The sequence below is a fragment of the Carassius auratus genome, chromosome 21 (assembly GCF_003368295.1).
Source record: "Carassius auratus strain Wakin chromosome 21, ASM336829v1, whole genome shotgun sequence".
Taxonomy (NCBI): Eukaryota; Metazoa; Chordata; class Actinopteri; order Cypriniformes; family Cyprinidae; genus Carassius; species Carassius auratus.
Window position 1 is genome coordinate 21,363,732 of NC_039263.1, and position 27,102 is coordinate 21,390,833.

The 27,102-nt window shown below is 33.8% G+C and overlaps 1 protein-coding gene across 3 annotated transcripts; it reads right to left on the reverse strand.

Moving 5' to 3' along the window:
* Positions 1 to 4,856: 4,856 nt before the first annotated feature.
* On the reverse strand, positions 4,857 to 27,102 carry LOC113038912 (nuclear receptor subfamily 6 group A member 1-B-like). 3 transcript variants are annotated; one of them, XM_026196711.1, is made up of 10 exons: positions 26,962 to 27,102; positions 21,135 to 21,170; positions 12,799 to 13,026; positions 11,506 to 11,561; positions 10,220 to 10,380; positions 8,885 to 9,091; positions 7,434 to 7,688; positions 7,215 to 7,336; positions 6,988 to 7,140; positions 4,857 to 6,133 (listed from the first exon to the last, which is right to left on the reverse strand). In XM_026196711.1, exons 1-10 carry the CDS (start codon positions 27,029 to 27,031, stop codon positions 6,027 to 6,029), a joined length of 1,395 nt encoding a protein of 464 aa, XP_026052496.1. In that variant the 5' UTR covers positions 27,032 to 27,102; the 3' UTR covers positions 4,857 to 6,026. The 3 variants fall into 3 exon arrangements, with proteins under 3 accessions (XP_026052496.1, XP_026052497.1, XP_026052498.1); XM_026196712.1 differs by having other exon boundaries at positions 4,857 to 6,128; positions 6,986 to 7,140; XM_026196713.1 differs by lacking the exon at positions 21,135 to 21,170.

Sequence of the window (27,102 nt, forward strand, 5' to 3'; positions counted from 1 at the left end):
ACATGTGTTTGCTCACAATAATTACAATAGCTGGCGGGCACGCTTAAATTTCCCATTAGCATATTAATTAATACACTTCTGGAAAACATTTGAGTAGCACAGATCAGAGGGTGAGTGCCAGAACAATATTCGAACTAACACATAGGTCATATGTCTGCGTTTGATAGAAATAATGATATGAATCTGACAGCAAGGCTAATTGTTTCAATTAGGCCTGAAATTCTTAAGCTTTGTTTCCCTGTTCTTGACTTCCTTTTGTCAGCCAAAATATATCCCCCTCCCAAAACATGGAAAAGAATAACCCAGCATAAATAAATACCAGTGCTGTAACACTGTTGAAGGTGGTGTAAAAATGAAATAATAATAAATTTAAAATAATTAATTAATTAATCTGTCTATCTATCTCATAATATAAAACTATAAATATTAATATATTTTATCATCACACAAAAGATAGATAGATAGATAGATAGATAGATAGATAGATAGATAGATAGATAGATAGATAGATAGATAGATAGATAAAAATATCAATATTATCATATTAACTATTTATCACACAAAAATATCAATTTAAGTCACACAACCAACTACAGCACCTAAAGACTAAATTTAAGAAAATCTTAACAAAAGGTTTGAAAGAATGGTTATTATTGTATTTCCTTATTGTACAACACATGGTTCCTATTCACTGACATGATGAATGTCTGTCTCAAATATTTGATATTCTGTCCAACAAAATATTGTCCCAGAAAAAATAAACAACGGCTTAAATGACAAAAAGAGATTTTGTGCGGTTCAACAAAAGGACTCTGGCAAGGTCAAAACCCCGAACGTCCAATGGATTTGTCATCTCGAGCTCGCACAAGACCTCAACATTGCACCTGATTTTATTTTTTGAAAAGAGAAAGGGGAGAAAAGAAGAGACTGAAAAGAATCTTTGTAGTCTTTGACCTTCGTGGCCTTTCCACCAACATGACTGTTATTCAACTTTAGTTGAATAAAATTATATTCTGAAATAAAAGATGAATTGGAGAAGGGGAAAAAAGAACAAGAATGATAATTAAAATTGCTTTCATACTGGCCACACTTTACATCTTAAGTGCACTCCATTAAAAGTGAGATTAGTTAATTGACAGCTTGTATAAAAATTATTATTCCTAACCTTGTATATACTGGTTTATATACTAAACACTGTTTCTGTAGTGTGCTTGTGTTGAAGTAAGAAAAGGTGTGTGTGTGTGTGTGTGTGTGTGTGTATGTGTGTGTGAGAACATGATGGTCTCTCCTCTTATCTGTCCTTCACCCGCACACACTTTCTCTACACCACACTTCTGAAAACTGTTTCTCAAACACACACACTTACACATGTCAAGTGTGTTAAGTATGTCTAGAACAGCAGGATTGTGTCTGTCCATCATGTATGCGTCATAAATTGAAAGAATGACGCTTTGTTTTATATATCTGACCCTTATAAATTTCTTGGTTTTGTTTATGTAACCTTTTGTAGTCAGGTTAATATACACATAATGAATAACATTTTTGACTTGAATAAATACAGCTATTTGGAGAGATTTCCACATCACTTGTAGAAGATAGATAGATAGATAGATAGATAGATAGATATTCTTATCTTATTCATATTCTGTTTGTGAGTGTGACATTGGGCATTGCCATCAGCCCTGAGCCCTGTGCTGCAATGACGTAAAATGCTTCACCCCGAGACCCTAGAAACCTTGAGCATGTTACACAGATTATTTCAAACGCTGTCATTCACGTCCAAAAAATAAAAAAAATCACCAAGCCATATAACTAACTCTGTCTGGGGGCCTTATTAAAACAGCCACGTGTGCCTGTGTGTGTAGTGTGTGAAGGTCTCTGTGTGTTTTAGTTTCTTATCTGAGCCATCAGGAGTATTTCGAACGTTCAGCTCAGATAAAATTACTAATGTCAGCGTGAACCTGCGAGACTGCATATGTGTGTTTAACGCAGATGACAAAAATGTGTTATTTATGAAAGAGAGATGTTTAGAATTAGTTAATGAGCTGTTCTGGTTCCCTGTTCAGTAGACTAAAAAAATAAGCCGTAAGAGGCCATGTGTTACAGAGATTTTTACTGTGGTTAATTAAAAGCCTTATATGTGGTAAAAATCACTGTAACTCACAGACAGAATCTATTGCCACAAAATTAGCTGCAAATGCTAAACCATGTTCACTAATAATAATAATAAATAGTTTTGTTGTTGTTATTAATTAGAGTAAGAATGATTCATTCTAATATGATAGTTAGGTTATATAGCTGTTGGCCGACTGTAGGAATACATTTTATTTTTGTGGCAATCAGCAACATCCTATTTTCCCACCAAAACGGTTCCTACTCTATCTATGCATGTAGCAGGAACACCTAATAAAATATTAGATTTGAAATAAGTTGCAAGTAATAAACACTGGCTGGGTGAGGAAACAATTAGTTGGTAAGGTATTTTCTAAAACATATAACAGTTTATATTTGATAACTAGAAGAAGCTCTGCATTTTCATCAGTTAGAAAACCGTAATCAAACAACAAGCTATTGACAACAACAAAAGCACTCACTCTTGGCTAGATAACTATTTAGATTTGCATCTCAGTCAAACTCCACAAACATTAAGGCTAGCTCTTAATATTTGGCCTTGTACCTGTCAGTGTTGTCATTTACTGTTGTGAGTATCTCTCGCAAAGTGCGGAAAAACGGAGTGTGTTGCTCTGGGACAGTTGTTGTTTCATCCACAGATCCGTTTTCGGAAAAACGCTCACTTGCGAAATGCGCATGCGCAAATATGGAATGCTGCGAGTAATTAAGTGCTGCTTTTTCGCGAGAGAAGTTGCCATGAAAAAGACACAACATGACGAGTCCACATAAAGGGGTCAACCAGTTAATATGAACGTTTTAATTTACACATACAGCTTTGATCGATATATTCACGTCTGTCCATAGAAAATATAAAAAACAACAAAGCTACTTATTGAAAAAAACAATATAGCTACTTCAGCATAATAGGCCTACTTAATGTATTATAATGTTTAATGTAAACAATGTGAAATTACAGGGACTCAATCAATTTGGTATATTTTTAGGATATGGAACTTCATGTAAAAGCTATTTTATACAGAGAGAATCAGTCACCAAAATGTCCGATGTAGGAATTAAGTTAAGTTCAGAATGGAGTAGCCTAAGAGAAATAGGAAGTTAAGTTACAATAATGGAGTGAGGGGAAAAGGAAGAGAAGAGGACTTTTGCTAATAACATTAACCATTTTTGCACTCCCACAGGAAGGGGCGGAGCCTGACACAGGAAACAGGATCTTCACTTAGTACTCATATAGAACTCTATCATACAGTATGATGATTCAGGATATCTGCCTCTCTAATGTTGCTAAATACGCTGTATTGTTTGGTTTTTCCGAACTACTCAATCATAACAGATTGTAATGGAGAAAAGGAGAGAGAGAGAGAGAGAGAGACAGAGAGAGAGAGAGAAAGAGAGAGAAAGAGAGAGAAAGAGGAAAGAAAACTGAATGAAAAGTGAACAAGGTCATGGGCGTCTAAATTAGTTCAAGTGGACACTCAAAAATTCTGCTCACAAGTCAAAAAGAGACAAAGACAAGCTTCTATATTCAGCATTTAAAGGCAACTCTGCAAGTTTTGACATCTGAGATTTATACAATTTATATTAATAAATGACTTCCTGTAATTTTTATTAAAGGTTCATTCTCATTCAGATAAAGCAGACCCATATCTAGTTCAATTTTAATTTACTGGATCTCTATCCATCAGGGTTTTTAGCCACTATTCCCTTTTCTATGTGCAAATTTAACTTCATTTCTGTAATGAAGCTAATAGAGTGCAATTGCCTGCCCACATTTTCAGCGGCCTTGGCTCTGGAAGTGTTTTTTCCCCAGTTACAAGCCATAAACCAAACCAACCAGCTATTAGGTGAATCACAAATATATTTATTAAGAATAATTTCTGGTGTTATGATACAATAGTGGGGAGTAGACAGGAAGTGATTGAAAATGAGAGAGATGGTGGGATCTGGAAAGGACCTCGAGCTGGGACGCCCCTAACGCAATGGTGTTATATATTGGCGCACTTGAAAAACCAAGTATGTACAACTGACTAACAACCTCAGCTCACAGTGGGCTTGTCTTAAAAAATAAATGCCAATTTTAAATATGTAACAGCAAGTTTTCTGTTGAATAATGATTGCATGTGGCATTAAGCATTTGTAAATTAATTGGGGCATTTTTCACAAATGTCATACAACAAATGCTGAGTTTGTCTGTTTTGATTGAGTTTTACTGACGGTAGAAAAAAATAAAGGCTGCGGTTCCTTCAAGTACATATCCACTAACACAGTATAGAGGACATAAGGATATTAGCTGAGAGCCAACAGATGACTTATCAAAGCACTTGATCCTATAATAGTATACAAATTTTACTGACCAATCCTGTATTAATATGTTCACTAATTTGTTTTTGAAAAAACAAATTCTGCTGTTTTTCTCAACTGTGATAAGCGTTTGCTTAAACATAATTTGACTGGAGGTGTTATTGGGGGAGGGGCGATCTTGTTTTAGAGACTGTTTGATTGGACAAAAATCTGAGTAGTGCAGGATGAATCATCAGTAATTTTGACCTGTTATTATAATGTGTTGTGTGTATCGACTAGTGAAATTTGTCAAGGTTTAACACAAAGATGGCCCTAAACTGAATACACATTGTCTAAAAACCAGAGCCAGGAAAACACAAGAAATTAGAGCACCATAGAGAAGATCAATCAGAGATAGCGATGATAAATAAACAGACAGAGACGTGTTTATCAGGCCTTCTTTATGAAACGCAAAGAAGGACAATTACATTTTAAATGCTGTAAATATTCAAATGTATAGAAGAAAAATACCATGCTGAACAGATGAACAATGAATACCAAGAAAGACAAACAGCTGAGCGACACAGTCTTCTTGCCGCCCGGTCTTTATGTCATCAACTACACAGGCACTTCAAGGCCTCGGATGGTAACAAAACAGAGAGAATCATGGCGTGCACAAAGAAAATGATAACCCCCCTTCTTCAGAGCGACCCTCGCATGCTATCAGCAAGCGTGCCGCTATATTTTACCCTCTCATTGTCTGCGCTGCGGCAGAAACAGATATGTGAACTTTCAAAGAAGGAATGGAAGGTTAAAACCACACGAAATTCTACCAACGTTTAGTAATATTTGGAATGCTCCATCAAACTCAACCATCATCAGGTAAATCAAACTTTCTGAGAAATGGCTCCTCAGTAACAGCTCAAACACATAAAAACATGTTCAAAAACAGAAGTAAAAATGAACACAGGAGGAACATTTCCAACAAATCTACAACTATGGCAGAATACCAACACATAAACCCTCTTCGAACATTCACACTTCCTTGAAGATATGTGAGAGGAAATCACACATGTAACACACACACACAAACCTGATAAAGAGTGTGCTTCTTGAATTCTGTTACCCTGGAAGTCTCCATTCTGAAAAAATGATGGTGAGCAGCACGTATATTGTGGCACACTCACCATTGGTACTCAAACTTGTGAGCTGTGGATGATCATTTTGACTATTTAAATCCCTATAGCTCAAATGTAGCTATCATCTCAATAAGAAGCATTGTTTTTTGAATGAAATTCAGCACCTTGGCATCTTCACTATTTTATCAGGCATATTTTATCAGTGACATCCTGCAACACAAGGACATTTCATATCATAGCTAGAGGCTGCATAATTCAACAATAGATTGCAGAGTGTTCATTTCTGTTTTTTTCTTTTCATTTTGATCATAAACACAATGGGTCAGAGTTTTTTCCTTCAAATCATCATGTTCCTTCCAGACATCTTGAACTCTAATTTGTCTAATCTGTCAAGAGTTTTTTACATTCAACTTTGTCATGTTATAAATAGATTGGGTGGGGGGGGGGGGTGGTAAAACAGCTAGTTGGAGGTGTGGCTTATGTCTTGGAGGTTAGCCAGGGGTTTTGATTGGTTGTGCAAGAGTAGAGTACCGCCTTTAACAGAAGAGGGAGCTGCTCCAGTGGAACAGCCATCATCATCTTACCTGCAACCAACAATGACGTCATTAGCAGAGGTACATTTTAATTGCCTAACTGTCGCATATTCAAACAAAATCATGATGCACAATGAGATTTAAAAAAAGGAAATAATGCATCTCTATGAAGTACTTAACACCAAGTCTGAAATACTGTGCGATAAACCTAATGTGAAATGTTTTTTCTAAAATGTTTTTAGGTTTTCCACTAAATGCTGGAACTTTGCAGTGAACATCTTCATTTGTGTGCCAGTCTGAGTCAAGAAGATGAGTCAAAAACTGTTGCTTTAAAACACACCCCTCTTCAATAATTTGCTGTTATGCTCACCAAGGCTGCATTTATTTGACTAGAAATACAGAGAGAGCGAAAAAAAACAGAAATACTGTGGAATATTATTGCAGTTTAAAGTAACAGATTTCTATTTGAATATGTTTTTAAATGTAATTTATTTCTGTTATACAAAAGCTGAATTTTCTTCGGCATCATTACTCCAGTCTTCAGCATCATATCATCCTTCAGAAATGATTCTGATTTGCTGATTTCCTGCTTATGAAGCATTTCCTTTATAAACAAAGTTGAAAAGTTGTGCAAAACTGATTTATTTTTTCAGTAATCATTTTATTAAACATTTTATTTAAAAAAAAAAAGTTACATCTTTCCTAATTCTAAACGTCACTTTTTTATCAATTTAATGCATACTTGCTTAATAAAAGTATTCATTTCTATTTATACACTACTCTCTACTCACTACTCTGTTACTCTATTTATGATTTCTATTTTCAACAATTTAAGAAAAAAATCTTCTTTTGGGGTTCATTCACTCTCTCCAGTAATCTCCATCCAGTATTACACAGATACACACCTGAGGTGTGGCGTATTTCAGAAAGGCAGGTGATGATTTCAGAGAAGCGTTTGGGTCGGCGAGGGTGGAACCGTTCTGTCAGGTCACGACAGATGGACCAGTAATGTGCACTTATCTGTTCCAGCGTGGATGTGTTGCACAAGCCTGCCATATCTGCAACACACACACTCAAATTACACACATCTGCTAAAGCCCCAAAGATCTCAGTCAGTGTCTGTGTGTGTTACCTTGATTGAGCAGGGTGATGGTCTTTAAGCAGCTGTATTCCTCATGGCTGATATTTAGTTGATGAAACTTACGGAAGAGAAAATTTAAACTCTCCATGACCTCCATAGCATCCTCACCAAACCTGCACAGATGCATGTATACATTGATAAATATTTTGGACCAATGAGATTATGTGGTGGGTGGAGTTACTGTGCATTACTGATCATTATCGTTCATACTCCTGTAGTGTCAGGCTGGACGGTGTGTACTGCTGTGTGATGTTGGCCAGTTCTCCCAGTATCTGTCCGCTGTACACCGTGAGCGAGGAGAGCAGGATGAGCTGATGCCAGGAAGCCCCCAGTAAACGAGTGCAGTCTTTGATGGACAGATCGCTGTAGAAAGGTAAACGCTTCAGCCAGACAATCTGTCTGAATAACAGCTCATCAGCTATACGGCACAGCAGAGCCAACAGCTCCGACTGAGTCACGTTATACCTGAACAAATGACAGAAAGAGAGAACCTTCCAATTAAACAGGCTTGTTTTGACAGCAAAGAGCAATAAGAAAACCACTTTTACGAATATATTCAGGGATGGGTAATATAGCACCGTTATAGATAAACAAAAATTATGTTATTCAATATCACAAAGTTTTAGAAAATTAAAATGTTAAAACAGCTATTCTAAAGATTCTGAAGGATCATGTGACACTGAAGACTGGAGTAATGGATGATGAAAATTCAGCTTTACCATCACCGGAATAAAATGCATTTTATTTATTATGGAACAGTTACTAATATTTCCAACATTACTGTTTTTTCTATATTTTTGATTAAACAAATACAGATACGATAACATATAAATAATATTTTTCAACAGGTTTAAATGTCTGACTAAAATATATACACTACTTTTTAACAGTATTGTACATATTTTTGATAAAATATTTTTTAAATAGAAATAGCCACCCATAAGCTTCTGGGAACGTTTTTGAATAATGATATAAGCAAATAAATGCATTTGTGTTTTGAACAATTAATTAAAACACGATTCACAGAAATAAATTAAACTCACCCAACATTAAAATAAATTATTCTATTAACCCTTAAATAGAAAGTAAAAAATAAAATTAGGACCCTAACCCTAAACCTATTTTTCAACACATTAGGCAACCAATGTGCATCTAATATTCAAAATATTGTTTTTATGTTCAATTTCACTCTTCGTATCATCCATTAGTAGTTGTTTAGTTTTTATTGCCATGTCTGCATCTAAGACTATCTTCATGGCAAAAACTTATACAAAAGTTATACAAAAAAGTTACGAAACCCAAAATATATTTAAAAGATAAAAAGAAGTCATATCACCCATTAAAAAAAAAAAGAACTAAAAATATATCAGCATTTAGCTCAAGGTCAGCTGCATTTTCACAAAAAGCTCCCATTTTACATTTAGATAAAGATGGTGCCAGAGTTTTTCAGATCTGGGCCATTAAACCTACATCTAACACTTTTGGACACTTAATGGTCAAGTAAGTGTGTAAATTCCCAGAATATTGCTTCTTTTAACAAAAATCACCACAAACGTATTGTAAATATGCAACATATTGTCCAGACTTAGATGTGTCCCCTTTGATAAAGTCAGATGCAACACAGAAGTCATGTTTGATATTTAATTCTGTGCATGTCTTACCCCTCTTCTATGATCATGGGTGTAGCGAGAGGTGTGAGGTCCTCAGCAGCGAGCAGCTGGGCTGTCAGTGTGTGTGTCTGTGTCTTCAGCCCACGGCCAGTAGAGGGTGGTACAGGATGTTTACACAACAGGAAAGAGTGTGTAAGCTGAGGACCGCTGCACTGATCTCTACAGGACACGGAGTATGTTCTCACATCCACAGAACGGCTGCAGAGAAAGAAATTATACATCATACATGCCATATATGCAAAGCAATCTTAGCATATCAATTTGATATAAAAGCCACAAATCAACATGAAATATCATTTACATTTAGTAGTGGTTCTAATTAATATTTTGAGTTTTTTTATTTTCTCTTTAATTTTACAAGTTTAGTAACTTTATTATGTCTTTTTACTTTTTTTCTTTTTTTATATGTCTATATAATATTTATCAGTTTTAAAAATATATATTTTAGTTTTTGCTTATTTAGTTATTAGTTATTTATTTAGTTATTTTACAACTTCAACTTAAACTAAACAAAAAAAAAAAAAAGGGAAATGTTGCCTAGGCAATCAGATGATATAAAATAATTTGAATTTTTCAATGTTTTATTTCAGTTAACCTTTATTTTAAGGAAAAACTAATTTTGTTAACAATAATACAAAACAAAGAATAAAAACAAACAAAAATGACCGGTAAGTGAATTAAGATTACATTTGTTTGGTTGTAGTATGTGATTAGTTACTAACACAATTATGAAATTTTTATGAAAGATTATGAAAAAAAAAACACATTTTGTCTTTGGAATAACATGCACAATTCATTAATATATATATATTTAAAAAAAAGTTAAAATAGCATCAGTTTTGAGCATTTCCCTTTGCTCATGTTTGTTAAAGCATGAAGTATTACAAATATTACCTTTTTCTGAAAGATTATGAAAAGAACTAACATTTGTGTCTTTACAATGACATACGCAATAAATAAATTAATAAAAAATATTAATAGCATACATTTTTATCATTTCTTTGTCTTGTTTCAACTCTTTGTTCATGTTTGTTATAGCATGTGGTTTGCTCCATAACACAAATATGACTTTTTATTTTCAAATTGTCTTTACAATAACATGCACAATAAATCAACACATTAAAAAAATATTAATAGCATCAATTTTGAGTGTTTCTTTATCTTGTTTCCACTCTTTGCTCGTGTTTGTAGTATGTGCTTGGTTCCACAACACAAACATCTCCTAATTCAATTCAATCAAAGCCATTTGTCCCTGCAGAGGAAAAGGACAGGCGCAGGTCAGCGCGTCCGTGTGTAAACACACTGAACATCTCCTTCGGGTCACACCTGGTTGACAGCGTGGAAAAAGATAAGGTCTGACCGCCCTCGGAGATACTGTTGCCAGGTGAACTGTGGTTACTGTAGCCGTGGCTCCACGAATCAGATAGTTCAGCTCCTTCTTTAAACTCCCGGCCAGACATGATTCGTTCAATCTCCTCCAGAGAGATCTACACCGAGAGAGATGGAGAAAATCAGTGATGAATGCAAGCCACAGAGAGCAAGCAGAACGTCAGTGAAAAAATAAAGGATAGAAATTGGGCAATAGTGGAACGGTTCGTTGTGAATAAAGCTGAAATTGAACATGAAGAACTCATGTACTCGTACAAAAGTTTTTGTATGTTTTAAGTCCGTCAATAATAGACTAAATCAATAGCAACAGAGGTGTCTGGATATTATTTGCTACTGTATATACATGCTTTTAAAAAGAGAGAAAGGGAGAGAGAAGGAATGGGTTTCTGTTTATATCAAACAACAATTGATCTCCTTAATTTGTGGCCTTCACAATCTCCCTCAGCTCTCAATGGAAACACATAAATGAGACGCGAGCAATAGTGCCCAGCGGCGAGAAGCACTTCAGGTTCAATTCTGTGGGAATGTGCTGAGACCGTGTGGAGAAGAATGAACGACTGAATCAATTCAATCTATACACTACAGGTTTGGGGTAGCTAGGATTTTTTGAAATACAAATCAAATGGAAAAATCTCTCATGCTCACCGAGGCTGCTTTTATTATTTGAGCAAAAAGACAGTAAATGTATTTTAAAAGACAGCAATGTTGTGAGACCTTATTACTGATTAAAAGATGGTTTACTATCTGAAAATGTATTCCTGTGATGCATCATTACTCCATTCTTCGGTGTCACATGATCCTCCAGAAATCATTGCAATATTAACCTTTCGGATTATTATCAATGTTGAAAATAATGGTGCAACTTTTGTTGAAACTGAATTTCTTTTAAAGATTTTTCATGAATAGAAAAAAAAAAAAAACGGAATTTATTTGAAATAGAAATCTGTAAAATTAGAAATGTTACTGTAACTTTTGATCAATTTAGGGTGGCTAAATAAAATATATATACACACACACACACACACAGTAGACAGACAGACAGACAGACAGACAGACAGACAGACAGATAGATAGATAATTTAAAAAAGACAATTTTTAAAGCATACAAATGAAATGTGGACAACACATAAAGGAGGTTTTGTCAGATTTAGCTCACTTCTGGGGACTAATTTGTCCTCAAACTATAGCTATGAAGAAAAAGCAACAGCACACAACTGTCTAACCTGTACAGGTCCAATCATTTTATTCCTCCCTCCTGGCATCCCGTCCTCTCTGATTGCTAAAGAGAGATAAAAATGTTATTTTTTGTACTGCATACTTCCATACTACAAATACTTTCTACAATATTTACTGTGCATAGCCTTTTTGTACTAAAAAACCTGGATGATTCGTTATTATTTGCCAAAATGTGCACAATACAAGAGAGCACAGCATAAATATTACATCCAACAATGCAATTCACTCACATGTTCAATCTGATTAATTCATCAAGATTTTGAATGTCTCTTTCTTGACTGATTTCTCAATAGGATTGCAAATTATATATTTTAAAAAGTTACCACATTCATATACCTACATGCAATGCATTATACAGTACAAAAGCAGGTTGCTAGTATTGCAAATCAAATATTACCAGAGGAAAGGAAGAGGAAGCTGGGGTCTGATAAAGCAATAAAGACCAACAGCTCCCTCTGGTGCAGACTGCAGGCAAGTATAGTGTTTTGAGGCTAAAGTGTAGAAATTGTAAATTATTTAATGTTTATGTGTGTGAGATAGTTTAGCCCAAAGAAACGGTCATGCTGTGGATCAAGAAATCTGTTATCAGTGAAGCAACCCAGATCTTCTATCTGATATCTGTGCATTTTTCTTCAGGCATGCCTAATCAAACCCTGATCTATATCTCTTCATTTACATAATATATAAATCAGATATCTGCTTCTTATGAATAAAATATGAAAAAGTGCATAATCCTCGAACATTCTGCTTTTTTGTTTATACAAAAAACATGCGCTGCATAATTAGTGTGAAATTGTTATTCTGAATGGATGTGTATAAACAAAAGAAAAACAACACAGGTAAAGTTAAAGATAAGGCCAAAGAAAAGGATCAAAGGATGTTTTAACTGATTAATAGCCAAGTTTTAAGGTCTTATAATATTTCTAGCATCTAAAACTGTCGTGGTTCTTTTTTTCTCTCTCTCTTTTAGACAATTATAATGATTATTTTAACAAAATAAAATTTTCATTTACATATAAATTATTCTATTTTATAATAAATCTGAACTTGAAATATATTAAATTATTACATTATATTATTTTAATATCCATATTTTATAAATTCATAACTTAAATTCAATTTAATAAATGCTTTATTTTTATTCAAATTTTTTATTTGAATAATAAATAATAATAACCTTGATTTAAACCGGTTTATCACTGTTGGATTTAATCAGGACCATATATGCTGGTTTGAGTTATCATCAGCTGTGTGTGTGTGTGTGTGTGTGTGTGGCTCACCCTTGCGGTTCATTCCCATCTGAAGGCATTTCTGCAGTCTGCAGTACTGACAGCGGTTGCGTTGCTTGCGGGACATCTGGCAGTTCTTGTCTCTGCTGCAGCGGTAGATGCGCTTGTTGCAGATACTGCGTTTGAAGAAGCCCTTACAGCCCTCACAGGAAATGATGCCATAGTGCAGCCCGGACGCCCGGTCACCGCAGATCAGACACCAACGCTCACCACCGTCCTCTACAGAGAAAGACATTTCATTACACGCAAATGAAAGAATGAGACCTCGTTTTGCCTACTGAAGTTTACATTTCTTAAGTATTACATTTCTTAAGTATTGGGGACAAATTATCATTAATCATTATCATTATCATTATCATTTCAGGGGGAAGTCGTGGCCTAATGGTTAGAGGGTTGGACTCCCAATCGAAGGGTTGTGAGTTCTAGTCTCGGGCTGGATGGAATTGTGGGTGGGGGTAGTGCATGAACAGCTCTCTCTCCACCTTCAATACATCGACTTAGGTGCCCTTGAGCAAGGCATCGAACCCCCAACTGCTCCCCGGGTGCCGCAGCATAAATGGCTGCCCACTGCTCCGGGTGTGTGCTCACAGTGTGTGTGTGTTCACTGCTCTGTGTGTGTGCGCATTTCAGATGGGTTAAATGCAGAGCACAAATTCTGAGTATGGGTCACCATACTTGGCTGAATGTCACTTCACTCACTTTAAAGTCCATAGCAATTCATATCAGCATTGTATAAAAGCAATAAAAATCAATGGTAGGCTATGCTGACCATTGATGACCAGATTTAGTAGATAGTCTACTAAATAATACCTTAAATATAATCTAAGTATGTAATTAATGAAATAAATAATTAATTGAATCTTGATTTTATAAACAAAATCATTAATGAAATAAATACAATCTAAAATGTAATAAAATAATAAAATAAAACAGTATATAGTAAAAAAAATAAATGCATTACATAATGTAAATAAAATTGAATTAAGAAAATATATAAAAGTAACACTATTTATTTAATTATTTTTAATGCATTATTAAAATAAAATATTTATATTAAATAAATACATATTAAAATGTAAAAAAGGAAAAAAACAAAAGAAAACAAAAATACATTAAAATATTTTTTTCATGCTATTGTAACTTATTAAAAATAAAATAAAATGAAATTAACATATCACAATGAGCTTTCCATTAATAAATAAGCCCATTCCATTGATGTATGGTTTGTTTGGATAGGACAATATCTATTTGATATCATTTGAAAATCTGGAATCTGAGGGTGCAAACAAAATAACAAAAATAAATAATTGAGAAAATCACTTAAAATTATCTAAATTCTTAGCAATGCATATCAAAAATGTACATTTTATGTATTTACGGTAGGAAATTTACAAAATATCTTGTAAATATTACAGTATGACTGGTTTTGTGGTCCTGGGTCACACATCTTTTAATACATTAGTTAAATATTTTAATATAATGCTTTCAAAAATTACAATATTTTAATACATGAAAAAGATAAATAGGTTTAGATTTTTTCCTGAAAAACAACTAAGCATCAGTCATTGGGATATAAATATATTCGCAAATATAATCTGACAAAATAAAGAATCTTTTCCGTTAATTTTATGAACAGGAAGACAATAATGACACACATGTCTGTGACGTCTGATACTAGGTTAATCTGAGTTTACTGTGCTGCTGAAATGATTGTAAATCCCAAACTTATAAAGTTCTAAAAGTTCTTATCTAAATCCATGACTACAGTGACATACGCGAAAGCCAGGAATCTTCTGCAGTCTCACTGTGTGTTTGAGATTTGAGACTTACAGCATCATGCAGCGTGACCCAGATTTCACTACAAACCAAAGAGACACAGAGCTGGCAGGACGGGGATGGGAAATATAGAAAGAGAGTAGTCAAAATTTCCAAATATATGTCCAATCCCACACAGGGACTTTGTAATGATTCTCTATATGACTCCATGATAGTTTTAAGCCCCCTAATGAACTGATTCACAGGAATGAATTGGCTGATCTTGACAGATATATTGGTTGCTCAGAAGTGCTGGTGAACTGTAGGGGGAGCGGGTGAGTGCAGTGGGGTCATGGGAAGGTCTTCTAAAAGTCTGACTGTCATAAACAGTACCGAAAGCACTCAACCTAACCCTGAACCCTAGAACCATTTTACAACCCTCAAGAAGGCTGTGTGTTGTAAGGGCACAGTATTGTGTGGATCAAGTCAAACACAGGTCAGACTTTATGGCAAACGGGAGCTACGGAACACACATTTTTAAAAACAGGATGACGCATGAAAACACACACACATCTAATGGACCCAAAGCAATAATAGGATTAAAAAAATTGATTAATAAAAAAAATCACCCACAGCAGGCTAAATAACTTCAGATTCTGACAGACAGCAGGGTAATTAACAAAACAATTCTAATGCATGTCATGAAATTAATTTAACTGTTCAAAGTTTGCACACTTAAATCAGTATATAGGATCACGTGACACTGAAGACTGGAGTAATGATGCTGAAAATTCAGCTTTGCAACACAGGAATAATATATATATTAATCATAATTGTAATATATTAAAAATTATATTACATTATATAAATGTAAAAAAAAAAAGTTATAAATGTGTTCAAATAAAAACAGTTATTATAAATTGTACAAATATTTAACAATATTACAGTTTTTATCAAATAAATTCAACCTTTTGCGACCATAAGTTCACAAGTAGCACTTTTGAGGTCATGTACCAATAAAGCAGTGTAGGACTATTAAAAATGTAAAAAAAAATAATGCATAATGCATTCACATGTAGTTTAAACAAAGCGTGCACAGTGCATACTGCGTATGGAGTAAGCTACTCTTCCTCTCTGAACAGGCCTGTGATTCTGCTGATCAGAAGGAACAGGCATTTCACAGTCAGCGTGTAATGATGATGCCGGCCCATCTAGTTCACTTCACAGCACCAGAGGAAACAGCAGGAGCAATATTTCCCTTGATTTCCCTGCATCCCTCTGTCATTCTCACTCCACATCTCTCTATCCCCCGTTCATGCTGTTCTAGATCTGTCAGTGTGTATTACTGCCTCCTGCATTCAAAAGCAATGGAAATCACAAGCCTTCTGTGTCTTCTCACTATCTTTATCACTCACATATTACCAAACCAGTGAAAATATGAAGTCATGGCTTTAGAGGAAATTGACCCGAATATCATGATTTTAACCTCAGCCATTAAGTATGAAGACTGGCATATCTGAGGATGGTGATGTGAAGGGTTAAAAATTTACATTTGTTTGTACTGGTTTCTAACAACCGTCTGAAACTAGCAGGTTGAGTAAATAACAAGCTAACCATTGCACATGCTAAAATTATAGTGATACTAGTGATAAACTTATCCCATATAAAACACCACCAACACTGAATGGACTATACACTTGTAAAAGAAGTGTGCTTAATTGTATTGAATGTGCACTTGTAGTTTACTTGTAATACAATATTAATTAAATAAAAAAACACTTAAGTGTACTTAAATGAAGTTAAACGTACTTAAGCAAATAAGATTCCATGACGGTTTTAACACACTTAAGTATACTTTTAAAAAGTGCACTTTAAGTGTCAAATTAGGTTTTATTGTAAACATTGTTTTAAATCTTTTGTTGTGCTACACTTATTTTGATGTGCTGACTAAACTATGCACATGAAAGTAAAGCACATGTACATTTTTTAAATCATTTATATTACTTTTAATTATTGAATTTACTAAAAATTTAAATTTACTTTTTCGCAAACGCTTTTTAAACCTTTTTTTTAATTGCAACTACATAATTACAAATAAATACATGAAATACAAGTTTTAAAATAAATTGCATTCAAATATATTTAGTTTACCATACACGATTGTCAGTATATTCGGCAGTGCACTTTATTTCAAAGACAACATTTTTCAATTGTGAAATTATATTTAAGTGTGTGCTTAAGTCCTTAAGTGGGTTAAAAAATTAAACTAACAGCATTAAATATGAATTGAATAAATATACATTTAATATAAAATGTATAAACTATTGTACATTTTATACATTATACATACTATCATAGGCCTACATTTTTTAAATGTAAATAGCATGCAATTATGTCTGTTAATATAACATTAACATTGAATATAACATTAAACCTTTCTTCTGCTGAACACAAATGAAGATATTTTGAAAAATGGTGGTTACCAAAACATTTCTGGTCCCCATAAACTTTCATAGTATTTTTTATTCCACTATGATAGTAAATGGCTACCATCAACTGTTTGTTTACCAACATTCTTCAAAATATTTTCTTTTATGTTTAACAGAAGAAAGAAACTAACAGGCTTGGAACGACATGAGGGTGAATAAATTATGGCATAATTTAAATTTTTGGGTATGCACTTAAGAATATTCTTTAAGTAAATAATTTTCATAAGTACTCACAAAGTATGTTGAAAAGTACTTCTTAATAAGGGTATTTACACTACACAGTAATGTTGCTGTAAATTTCATTTTCACAGTCTTTCTTCTGATTGAGAGGAATGAAGGATTTAAACATGCAGAAGAACCCGGTGTGACCTGATCCAGCATCTAAATCATTGGTCTGTGAGCCAAAAATATTAGGATTTGGATATGCCTGGTTACTCCATATGATCCTATGCATGCCCGTTGACCTAGTTAACACATGTTGAGCGAGAGAGTCGCCATGAGCAAAGAGGATTGTGGGAAATGCACCCCTAGGGTGTCCAGAACGATTAGGGGCAACATTTCCATGCAACAAAACCTCAAAAACACACACAACAATGTTTTGCAGGTTTTAGACAGGTGTTTCGCTCCCAGCTGAAGGCAGAGCGTATCAAACCGTATGATATAAGCGTAACTGCCCGATGGCGAAATGTATCCAGCTACCACATCTTCTCTATTCGCTTTGATCATTTTATCTTTCATCAATTATTCCCAAGAGTCTCCCGCCTCCAACATCTCTCTTTCTGTTTGTCTTTTTTTTTATTAGTATCTCTGTTTATGCAAATGAACCCAGCCTCAGCCAATCAGAGAGCTCAGATTGACAGCATCAAGAATTTCAACCAATCAGATGCCAGCACTCAATGCACATGGCCAAATTCATAGCGGCACATCATTTGGGTCATATATAGTTCATCTCAAATACAAGGAACTCACAGTGAGGATGGTAGCTCTGTAGTGACTCATCCCTGCAGTGAATGTGCATGTTTGTTCACTATAGCAGTTTCTTCATGCGAGAGAGTTATCATTTCACTCTTTAGATGACAAGCAGCTAGTCTGGTTTATCTGATTAGTGTCAACATGAGGTAAGTCAAGGTAATTATGTCAAGGTAAGACTGTCTTATGCTTTCTCTTCTGATGTATTTGAAGCTATCTCCATCTCTTTGTAAGTTCAGTCGCTCTGTTGTCTGATTCAGTTGGTTCAGCTTGATGCATTGTGACCCTGACCCAGTTCTACTAAATACATTTTGCATATGTAAATGACTGCATATGCAAATGACTGCAATGCTAATAGAATCAAATTATTTTATTACAAGCAATCAGTGTCTGTACAGTATCAAGAACTATTATGTCATATGATATAATTACATACTGTATGTACTATAATTAAATACTGTAATACCACAGTATGTTGATATATACCATTGTATTGACTGGTATATTATCATGTACAAAGGTATTAGCTTGGTATTTCAATAAATACCATGGTACATAAAGTAAATAGTAATACCATGGTACTTTTTACATACAATAGCACTGAATGGTTATCATGCACCGTGGTTTTTAAATGGTACTCCAAAGAATAGCATGGTACATATTTTAAAAGATGGTAATACCAGAGTATTTAAATAAATATCATGGTACTGATTACTTTATTCAAGTACCAAATTGTTTCAAATAATATAATTTATTTTTAATTATACTGTACAGAATCAAATAACATACTAAAACCATAGCACTTTTATATTTACCATGCTACTGAATGGTTTTTATATCAACTTACCATAGTATTTAAAGGGTACTCGATAGAATATCACGGCACACATGAAAAAAGGCTGGTAATACCACAGTATTTTGTTATATCCACTGGTTTACTACACTCACTTACCAAGGTATTCATAGTCTTTTGAATAATAATAATAATAAAAATTATAATAGAGTACTTTTTGGTAGGTTAGTGTACAAAGTCTCTTGCAAGCTAATAAAAATCAGAGCGCTTATGATGTATGACTCTGTACATTGTCCCATTTTTAAAAGAACATCATACAATAGCAGATGATTTCCACAACAATAATAATTATATGTTAAAAAATATCAGCATATAATTACACAATCTCCCAGTGCAATCTAGATAAGATTTAGCATATTTTGGGACATGCAAAGACCCACCTGGTGCATTCTGGGAACATTCAACGCTGTCGGTGAGTTTAGATGCATAAGAAACCATCGACCGTTGGCTGTACCCGGAAATTACCATATACTACACATCAGCTCTCTCCCAGAAAACCGACCGCTCTTTCCTCGTTATTACGGCTGCGATATACATTCATTGATGTCGTTGGGTTTAACATGCGAGCGACTCACTGACCAATGAGTGCAAACTGCAGTAGGAACACTGGAACATCGTCTGGTAAGACATTTCAGACACTACATTTGTGACCTTCAGATATAAAAAACTGAATTTTGCAGACAAAACACTGACACACAGATGTCAAATTAGCTGAGAAAACGACATAAACCTTTCAAACCTTCACTCAACAAGCACAAGAAGGTGTAAAAGGTTTAAGATAAGCAATGCTGCACTTCTGATTTTTATTCAAAGGCTCTCTATGGGTTTAAAAGAGATTTAATATTCAGTAATATTATTGATTTAACTGCATTGACAATATTGAATAAAAACTAAATGTTTTTGAAACATTCTGTATTGTATAAAATGCTGTATAAATAAATGCTACTTGACTAGAATAGTTGATTCAAGATGTAGATGAGTTTGTTTCTTCATCTGAACGGATTTGGAGGAATTCAGCATTACATCATTTGCTCACCAGTGGATCCTCTGCAGTGAATGGGTGCCGTCAGAATGAGAGTCCAAACAGCTGATGAAAACATCACAATAATCCACAAGTAATCCACATGACTCCGGTACATCAACTAACATCTTGTGAAGTAAAATGATGCACGTTTGTAAGAAACAAATCTAACATTAAGACATTTTCAAATTCAAACCATTGCTTTCATCTAAAACGAGATTTCCATGAATCAAGAACTGTTATGGTTCAAAACAGTTCTAAACAAACATGCTTGATGACTTTGATATGAGAGGATGGACTTTTTCACTGGAGGAAGCTGGAGTGTGGATTACTTGTGAAATATTGTGATTGTTTTTATCAGCTGCTTTGACTCTCATTCTGACGGCACCCATTCACTGCAGAGAGTCTACTGGTAAGCAAATTTCTCCAAATCTGTTCTGATGAAGAAACTCATCTAGCGTGGCCTGAGGATGAGTAAATTTGAACATTTCTTGTTCATTTTTCTGTGAACTATTCACAGAATTATAGGACTGTAAAGTAAATAATAATCCAAATCACCAAAATACTTTTAGCAAATCAGATACCTAGAATCCCTGCTTGTTTGCATATTGTGCCTGATTGCTGACCTAACTTTGACTCTACTGCCACAGAGAGTGAAGGTGATGTCACCAGTGTGTGTGTGTGTGTGTGTGTGTGTGTGTGTGTGTGTGTGTGTGTGTGTGTGTGCGCGCGCTGGAACGCTCTTCTGTCGCTTTACAGCTTAATTGGTTTCTCACATAAATCAAGTACTTTCTCTAACAAATCGACCCTGACTTGTACAGCTTTACAACAGCATGCATGCATGTATCACAGAAGGATTTGTTGGCAACATAACATCAGAAGCTCCTGAACTTATTCTGACCCCTAAAAGTTGCACTTTCACCAGAGCTTTGGAGAATGAGGGAAAAAATAGCTCCGTGACATGCTCTACTGGTGAAGATGAGTACTGCAGTTTCCTTTTACTTTGAATGTTGTTATTTTTTTTATTTCCTCTACATTTGAGTTTTCATTCCAGAATCTCACAATAGACTCAAACTCTCAAACCTCTCCTAAGAATTTGTATAAAATAAAATCACAATATTAAAATCCCCACACAATATAATGTTCACTTATTCTGCATGATGCAATTCTGCATGATTGACAATGTTTGAGCCAATATAGCCAGTAGGTGTCAGCTAGAGATCATGCAGAGTTTCGTCACCTGTGTCGTCCTGGAGGGAGTTCTCTTCATCAAAACCTGCAGATGAGAGATTATGAGGGACATCAGGAGGTTGGTATTTATACAACAGAAATTCACACATTTCTAAAATACGGAAAAATAAGAATGTGTGATTGTACTTTTGCAAACCGTTAAAGAGATTTTTGTCCTTATCAACAACAAGCCTCTACAGTATATAAAGTTGTGATGATCTATTGTGCCCGCATATTTTCAAACTGCAAAAAAATATTTTAGTGTATTGTTTTGTTCCTGTAAATAAACTCAAAACAAATCAAAGAGATTAACCAATTTATTTCTTCCTTTTTCAGATAATGTTTGCATCTTTTTTTTAAAGTGAAATCATTAGCTAATGCTAGTCATTGTGGGTTTTGACGTATATAAATTAGTTTATTTGATAATTAGTATATATTCAATTAGTTTATTTGTTGTGTTACTAGTATCATTTATATATCATAATAATATTGTAATATTTTGAATTGGATTTTATTTCTATATGTTCAGTATTTATTTTTAGTTTTAATAATTGTGTTTATAAGTCTTAGCTTTTTTCAGTTTTTTATTTAGTTTTTTTTTTCAGTTTTAGTTTTAGTAATTTAGCTTTATTTTCTAAGGGTTTTTTTAAGTTTACATATTTTTTTCAGTTTTTACACGTTTACATATTTTACTTTGTTTCAGATTTATTATAATTAAAAAAAATTTTTATAGGTTTTTTTTTTTGTAAATGTGTTTAATACTATAACTGTAATTGAGGTCCTCATTGATTTATGGCAAATAATTGCTGCCAAATTATTTATACTTAAGTACCTTAATTTTAGTTAGCTGCTTTTCCAAGCTTTTTTTCTGAAGGGTAAATTGAGTTAAATTATAAGTAGATTTAACAGTTTTGAATGCCACAAGTTTGAGTAAATATTTGGGTGAACCATCCCCTTAAATTCCTTCAGTAAATATATTTGCCGGCATTTCAGCCATTATCATCATCTATTTTGAGCTGAAACATTAAAATGTTCCTATAATGGACACACTTAAAGATTGCACAGCAGTTCATCAAACCACACAGAACATCAAGAAAGCCTCTTCTCTTTCTTAAAACAACACTTTCTCTATCCATCTTCCTCTCATATACACACACACCCATCTGCCCAGTCCTCTCACTTCTGTCCCTCAGGACGTGACCTCCGCGACCTCTCCATAAAGTGCCACGTGTGTGTGTGTGTGTATGAGTGTGATCTCTTCGGCTCACTGACAGCTGTGGATTTTTGATCTGCCACACGCAGTGCTCCACACACACACTCCAGCAATCCATGGCATATGGTGGAACAGAACACACACACACTCCACCAACCGCAGGCTCCTTGAAGATAATTTAATATCCGAGACGGCTGTAAGCCATCGAGTGTGATCTACGGTAGTGAATACTCGCCGTCTGCCTTCTGTGCCACACACATTTTCTCACTCTTTCCCACTCCTCTGACCACTGAAGTATTTTACTTTTGGACAATGTTAAACAGGTTCAAATATCTAGGGTTGGTTCTGCTCAGTATACTCCTTGCCACTAGTGGTAGTGTCCGATCTAAAAAGGTTTCGGACACTAACAATGTTTTGACATTAACATTTTGAATATCATTCCACTTAATAGCATAGATATCAAACAAAGTGGCGCTCACATGTTGCGCTAAAGTCTGGACAACCATAATCGATAAATTACAATATAAATATCAGTATATCTATATTGTTTTGTAAACAAGAATTAAAAGAATATATATATTTAAATCGAAATTAATGCTACTTTTTGTTTATTCTCACATTTTCATTTTGTGCCTTTAAAGTTTGCAAATACTGTGGTCACAGAAAATATTTATAAAATGACAATTTAGTGATATTAATATAATGATGGCAAACAAATATTTTCTTTAAATAATAAATACATACTGACATTAAACTCAAATGTATTGTATACAAAATGTAAATAATAATTTAGTAATAGTAAATGTTTTAAAAAAAATTAAATATATTGATATAACACTAAATGTGCATTTTATATACAATTTAAAGGACAGTTTAATGATATCAAATGCAAATGTTATTTATAAAAAATAAATGTCTTGATCCTAAAATTAATAAATGTAAATGTTATTCACAATTTACAATTTAATGATAGCAAATGGAAATGTTTTTTTTATGAAAAATAATTTTATGTACAAACTAAATGTAAATTTAATTATATCAAATGGAAATATAAACATATCAGTATTAATATTTTAAAAAGGGGTATTTATATACAATTCAATATCAATTTAATAACAGACAAATAAAATGTTTTATAAATGTTAAATATATTGATATCAATATTAATAAACATGAATTTTATACACAATTTAAATGTCAGTTTAATTATAGCAATACTGTTATTAATATTAATAAATGAGTATTTTATTTAAAATGTAAATTACAATTTAATTATGGGAAATCATATGCTTGATTATTAATATACCAATATTCATACATATGTACATAATTTACATGGATTTTAACGAATCAGTAAAGTGGAAATAATTTTGGGCAGATGCAAACTATCTCAAAACAAAACAAACAAACAAATAAAAAAAAATGGCTCATTATATCATGATATATCACTCTGCTAATTTACATAATTAACTGGAGTCCATGAGAAGCAACAGAATAACAGCATTCACACAGGACAAACACACTCACAGTCACACAGCATGCATACTCACAGGTATACAAAGCACACCCACACACACCCCCCGCCTGCAGAAGAGAGGGATGAGGCTGCCCAGATGTCTTCTGTTCCACTTGGCTGATGGAAGGAAAGAGGGATCGGGAGGGGAGCTGTACAGATGTAGTAGTGATATGTAACCTGAATATCCATTTATTTTCCATATAGCTTCATCATTCAGATCCAAGGACATGAGATCCCAGCCGACCCCCCTGAACCTTTGCTCATCACAGTGTGTGTGTGTGTGTGTGTGTGTGAGCATGTCAGCTACACTCTACACAATGAAGGCCTAAATGTAAGATTTATGTAAACTGAAAAATGTGGATTAGGATTTACTTGAAAAAAAAGCTAGGAAACAATTATTTAACTGCTAGTAAATATCACAAATAATTTGAGAAACAGCAAGTAACACACTGATTCTAATGAGAAATGTTGAAGTAGAACTAGAAGTATTTCCTATTAAAACATGTGCCAATCAGTGTTTTAATCACATACAAAATGTCTTGTTTTAACATAAATAACATAATAACTCAATTTGACACATATATTTCAGCAATAAATGGGTAAAAAAATAAAAAGGTAAGATTTTTGCACTCATGTCACAGATTACATGTATTATTAACTCTATATATCTATTTTTGCATCTATTTATTATTAACTATTTGCATGCTATTGCATAGAATCAGCTACTGTACTTGTATTTTCTTGATCTTCTACTATAAAAATCTACTTGCTTTACTTACAATAGAATATATTTAAATTCTGCATGGAAGCAGTTTATTGCATGTTGTTTCAGAATTTATTCAAAACAAGATTTGGTTAAAATATGAGAAAATAAGAGAAAATGTTAAGTTGACGTGCATTTAATTTTTTTTTTTTACTGTTATCTATAAAAATTAAAGCTAAATGATATAAAAAACACAGACCCAACACCTTTAAAGAAAAATTCCAGCCAAAAATGAAACTTCTGTCTCATGTCATTCCAAACCTGTATGACTTTCTTTTGCTGAACACAAAAGAATATATTTTGAAAATATTTGGTAACTTAACCATTTCAGTACCCACTGACATCCGCTGTATTTTTGTCCACACAATGGAAGTCAATGGAAACCAAAGCTGTTTATTTACAAATAGTAAAGATTTCAAAGCATTTTCATTCTTCCAAGGACTATCCCTTCAAAATGCAATGCAGCAAAATGAACGAAAAACAAAAACTCTCATGTAGCAGAATGAATCTACCTGTTCAACATGTCCATCAAAGTTTCTATGGCAACAAGAGGGTTCAAACAAGGGGTCATTGAAAGGCTATGTGCCGGGCTATGATCCCCGTGAAGGTGGGAGGACAGGAAGTTGATCTTTTATGTGTTTATGACGTGTGTTTGTGTGTCACAACTCCCTTTCCCCTACAGTAATTGTATTATTAGTAGCGGAGGAAATTTGACCCTTTGGTTTTTTTTTAGCTTGACGCTTAGTGTCTAATTTATATAAATAACTACGAAAAAAAAAGTTTTATAGTGAATATATACAGCAATACACATTGGCATCTTCTTTTCCGCTCTGTAAGGTCAGTGAAAGGAGAAAGGTCAGTTGCCGGAAACACAGCTGTAAAATTTGGAAATCCTGGCAACCTTTGTGTTTGCTAAAAAACAAGCTGGTCATCTTAGAGTGTATGTTTGTTTCCTTCATGTACTTCATGTTTCAATATCTACATTTTTTATTTAAGATTTAAGCTTAAAAAACTTACTTATTAAAATTACTTCAGATTCAAAATAACAGATTCACATTTTCATTTTGGTAAAAAAAATAAAACTAGGTATAATAGCTATTACACCATAAATGTAGTATAATATTATTCATGAAAAATGTACGGCAACAATAATCATTCATTTTTTTCAGACAATAACGGTAAATCATTCTCTTATTACTCATCTGATTCATCTGATACACCTCTATCCAGAGGGGCAAGACATGAGCCCGCTCTGACGGAGCAGAAACTACTGATTAATAACATAGCATGGAAGTTTGATACACTTTCTGTGTTAATATCACATTATTTGGCATTTTACAGTCACATAAATGATCCCATTTGCCAAATCCTGTCAATCCAGGATGTTAATCCTGAATATGCAGTGCCATCTTTATATTGTAAATTGCAGGATTATTCCAACACTCTTATATATATAATAATAATAATAATAATAATAATAATAATAATAATAAAGGTTCCAAAAGAAGGTTTTCCATTTTTGTTTTTAGTGAACAGTTCTGTTCTTTTAGTGAACAGAACCATTTTATTAGTGTGAAGAACATTTTAACCTGTTTTCACTATAAAGAACCTTTTATAGATGCAAAAAGTTCCATGGATGTTTAAGGCAAAAATCATAGATGAAGATAAAGAACCTTTAGGAGTGAACGATCTTAGAACCATCACATTCCATAATAACATACAGAGCAAAGTTTTCAACTTTATTTTTTTAGTTTTTAACTATTTTTTCCAGTTAAAAAAACTGTTTACATTAAATATATTATAATTATTAATATTCTAAACAAAATAGTGTCAATAATTAATTAATATATATTTTTGTACATATAACTTGATATTTTTTTTCTCTATTGATTTCTCTTCGCTGATTAAAAATGCTACAGCTGCTTGTTTGTTGTCATCGACGGCGCTCGAAGGTGATTCGCTCAAGTTCAAAAGTTCATCTTTTACGATTCCTCGCGGACGTCCGACGTAGCTACATATAAAAAACATTCCTGAGCAGCGCTTTAAACGACCTCACTGTCCCCAAACTCCAGCTCTATATGGCCATTCATCACATTACACACACATTTCCTCCATACACGGGTAACTAATTACAAATTGCAATAACATTGCACGAAGTTCATTGAGAGAGCTCTAAAAGTTGGCTACATTATTTCAAACAAACTTGGGAAGGATAATTTGAGAAACAAGAGAGCAAAACAATGCACTTTGCCTAAATTATGTCATCATGCATAATACAAGATTAAGAACTGTAACTTAATTTTCATCTCAGACTGCATAACTGTGGACGGGATTCAGAAACTCACCGGAGCTCAGTAATTTGTCCCGTTTGGAGAAATTAAATCTGTTGGATCGGTTCTCCACCTCCATCCTCATGTAGATGAACTGAGTGTGTCTCTCCACGGTCCGCTTAGCTCTGCTCTCTGCGCGCTCGTGTCAAGCGCTCA

Bases quoted from the DNA above. Each gene is read 5' to 3' on its own strand.
- LOC113038912 (XM_026196711.1), bottom strand. From the start codon at position 27,031: ATGAGGATGGAGGTGGAGAACCGATCCAACAGATTTAATTTCTCCAAA. The intron at 11,562-12,798 runs GTGAGCCACACA...ATCTCTCTTTAG, and splicing joins GATGGGAATGAACCGCAAGG to CAATCAGAGAGGACGGGATG. The intron at 7,141-7,214 runs GTAACACACACA...TGTGTGTTGCAG, and splicing joins CATCACCCTGCTCAATCAAG to ATATGGCAGGCTTGTGCAAC.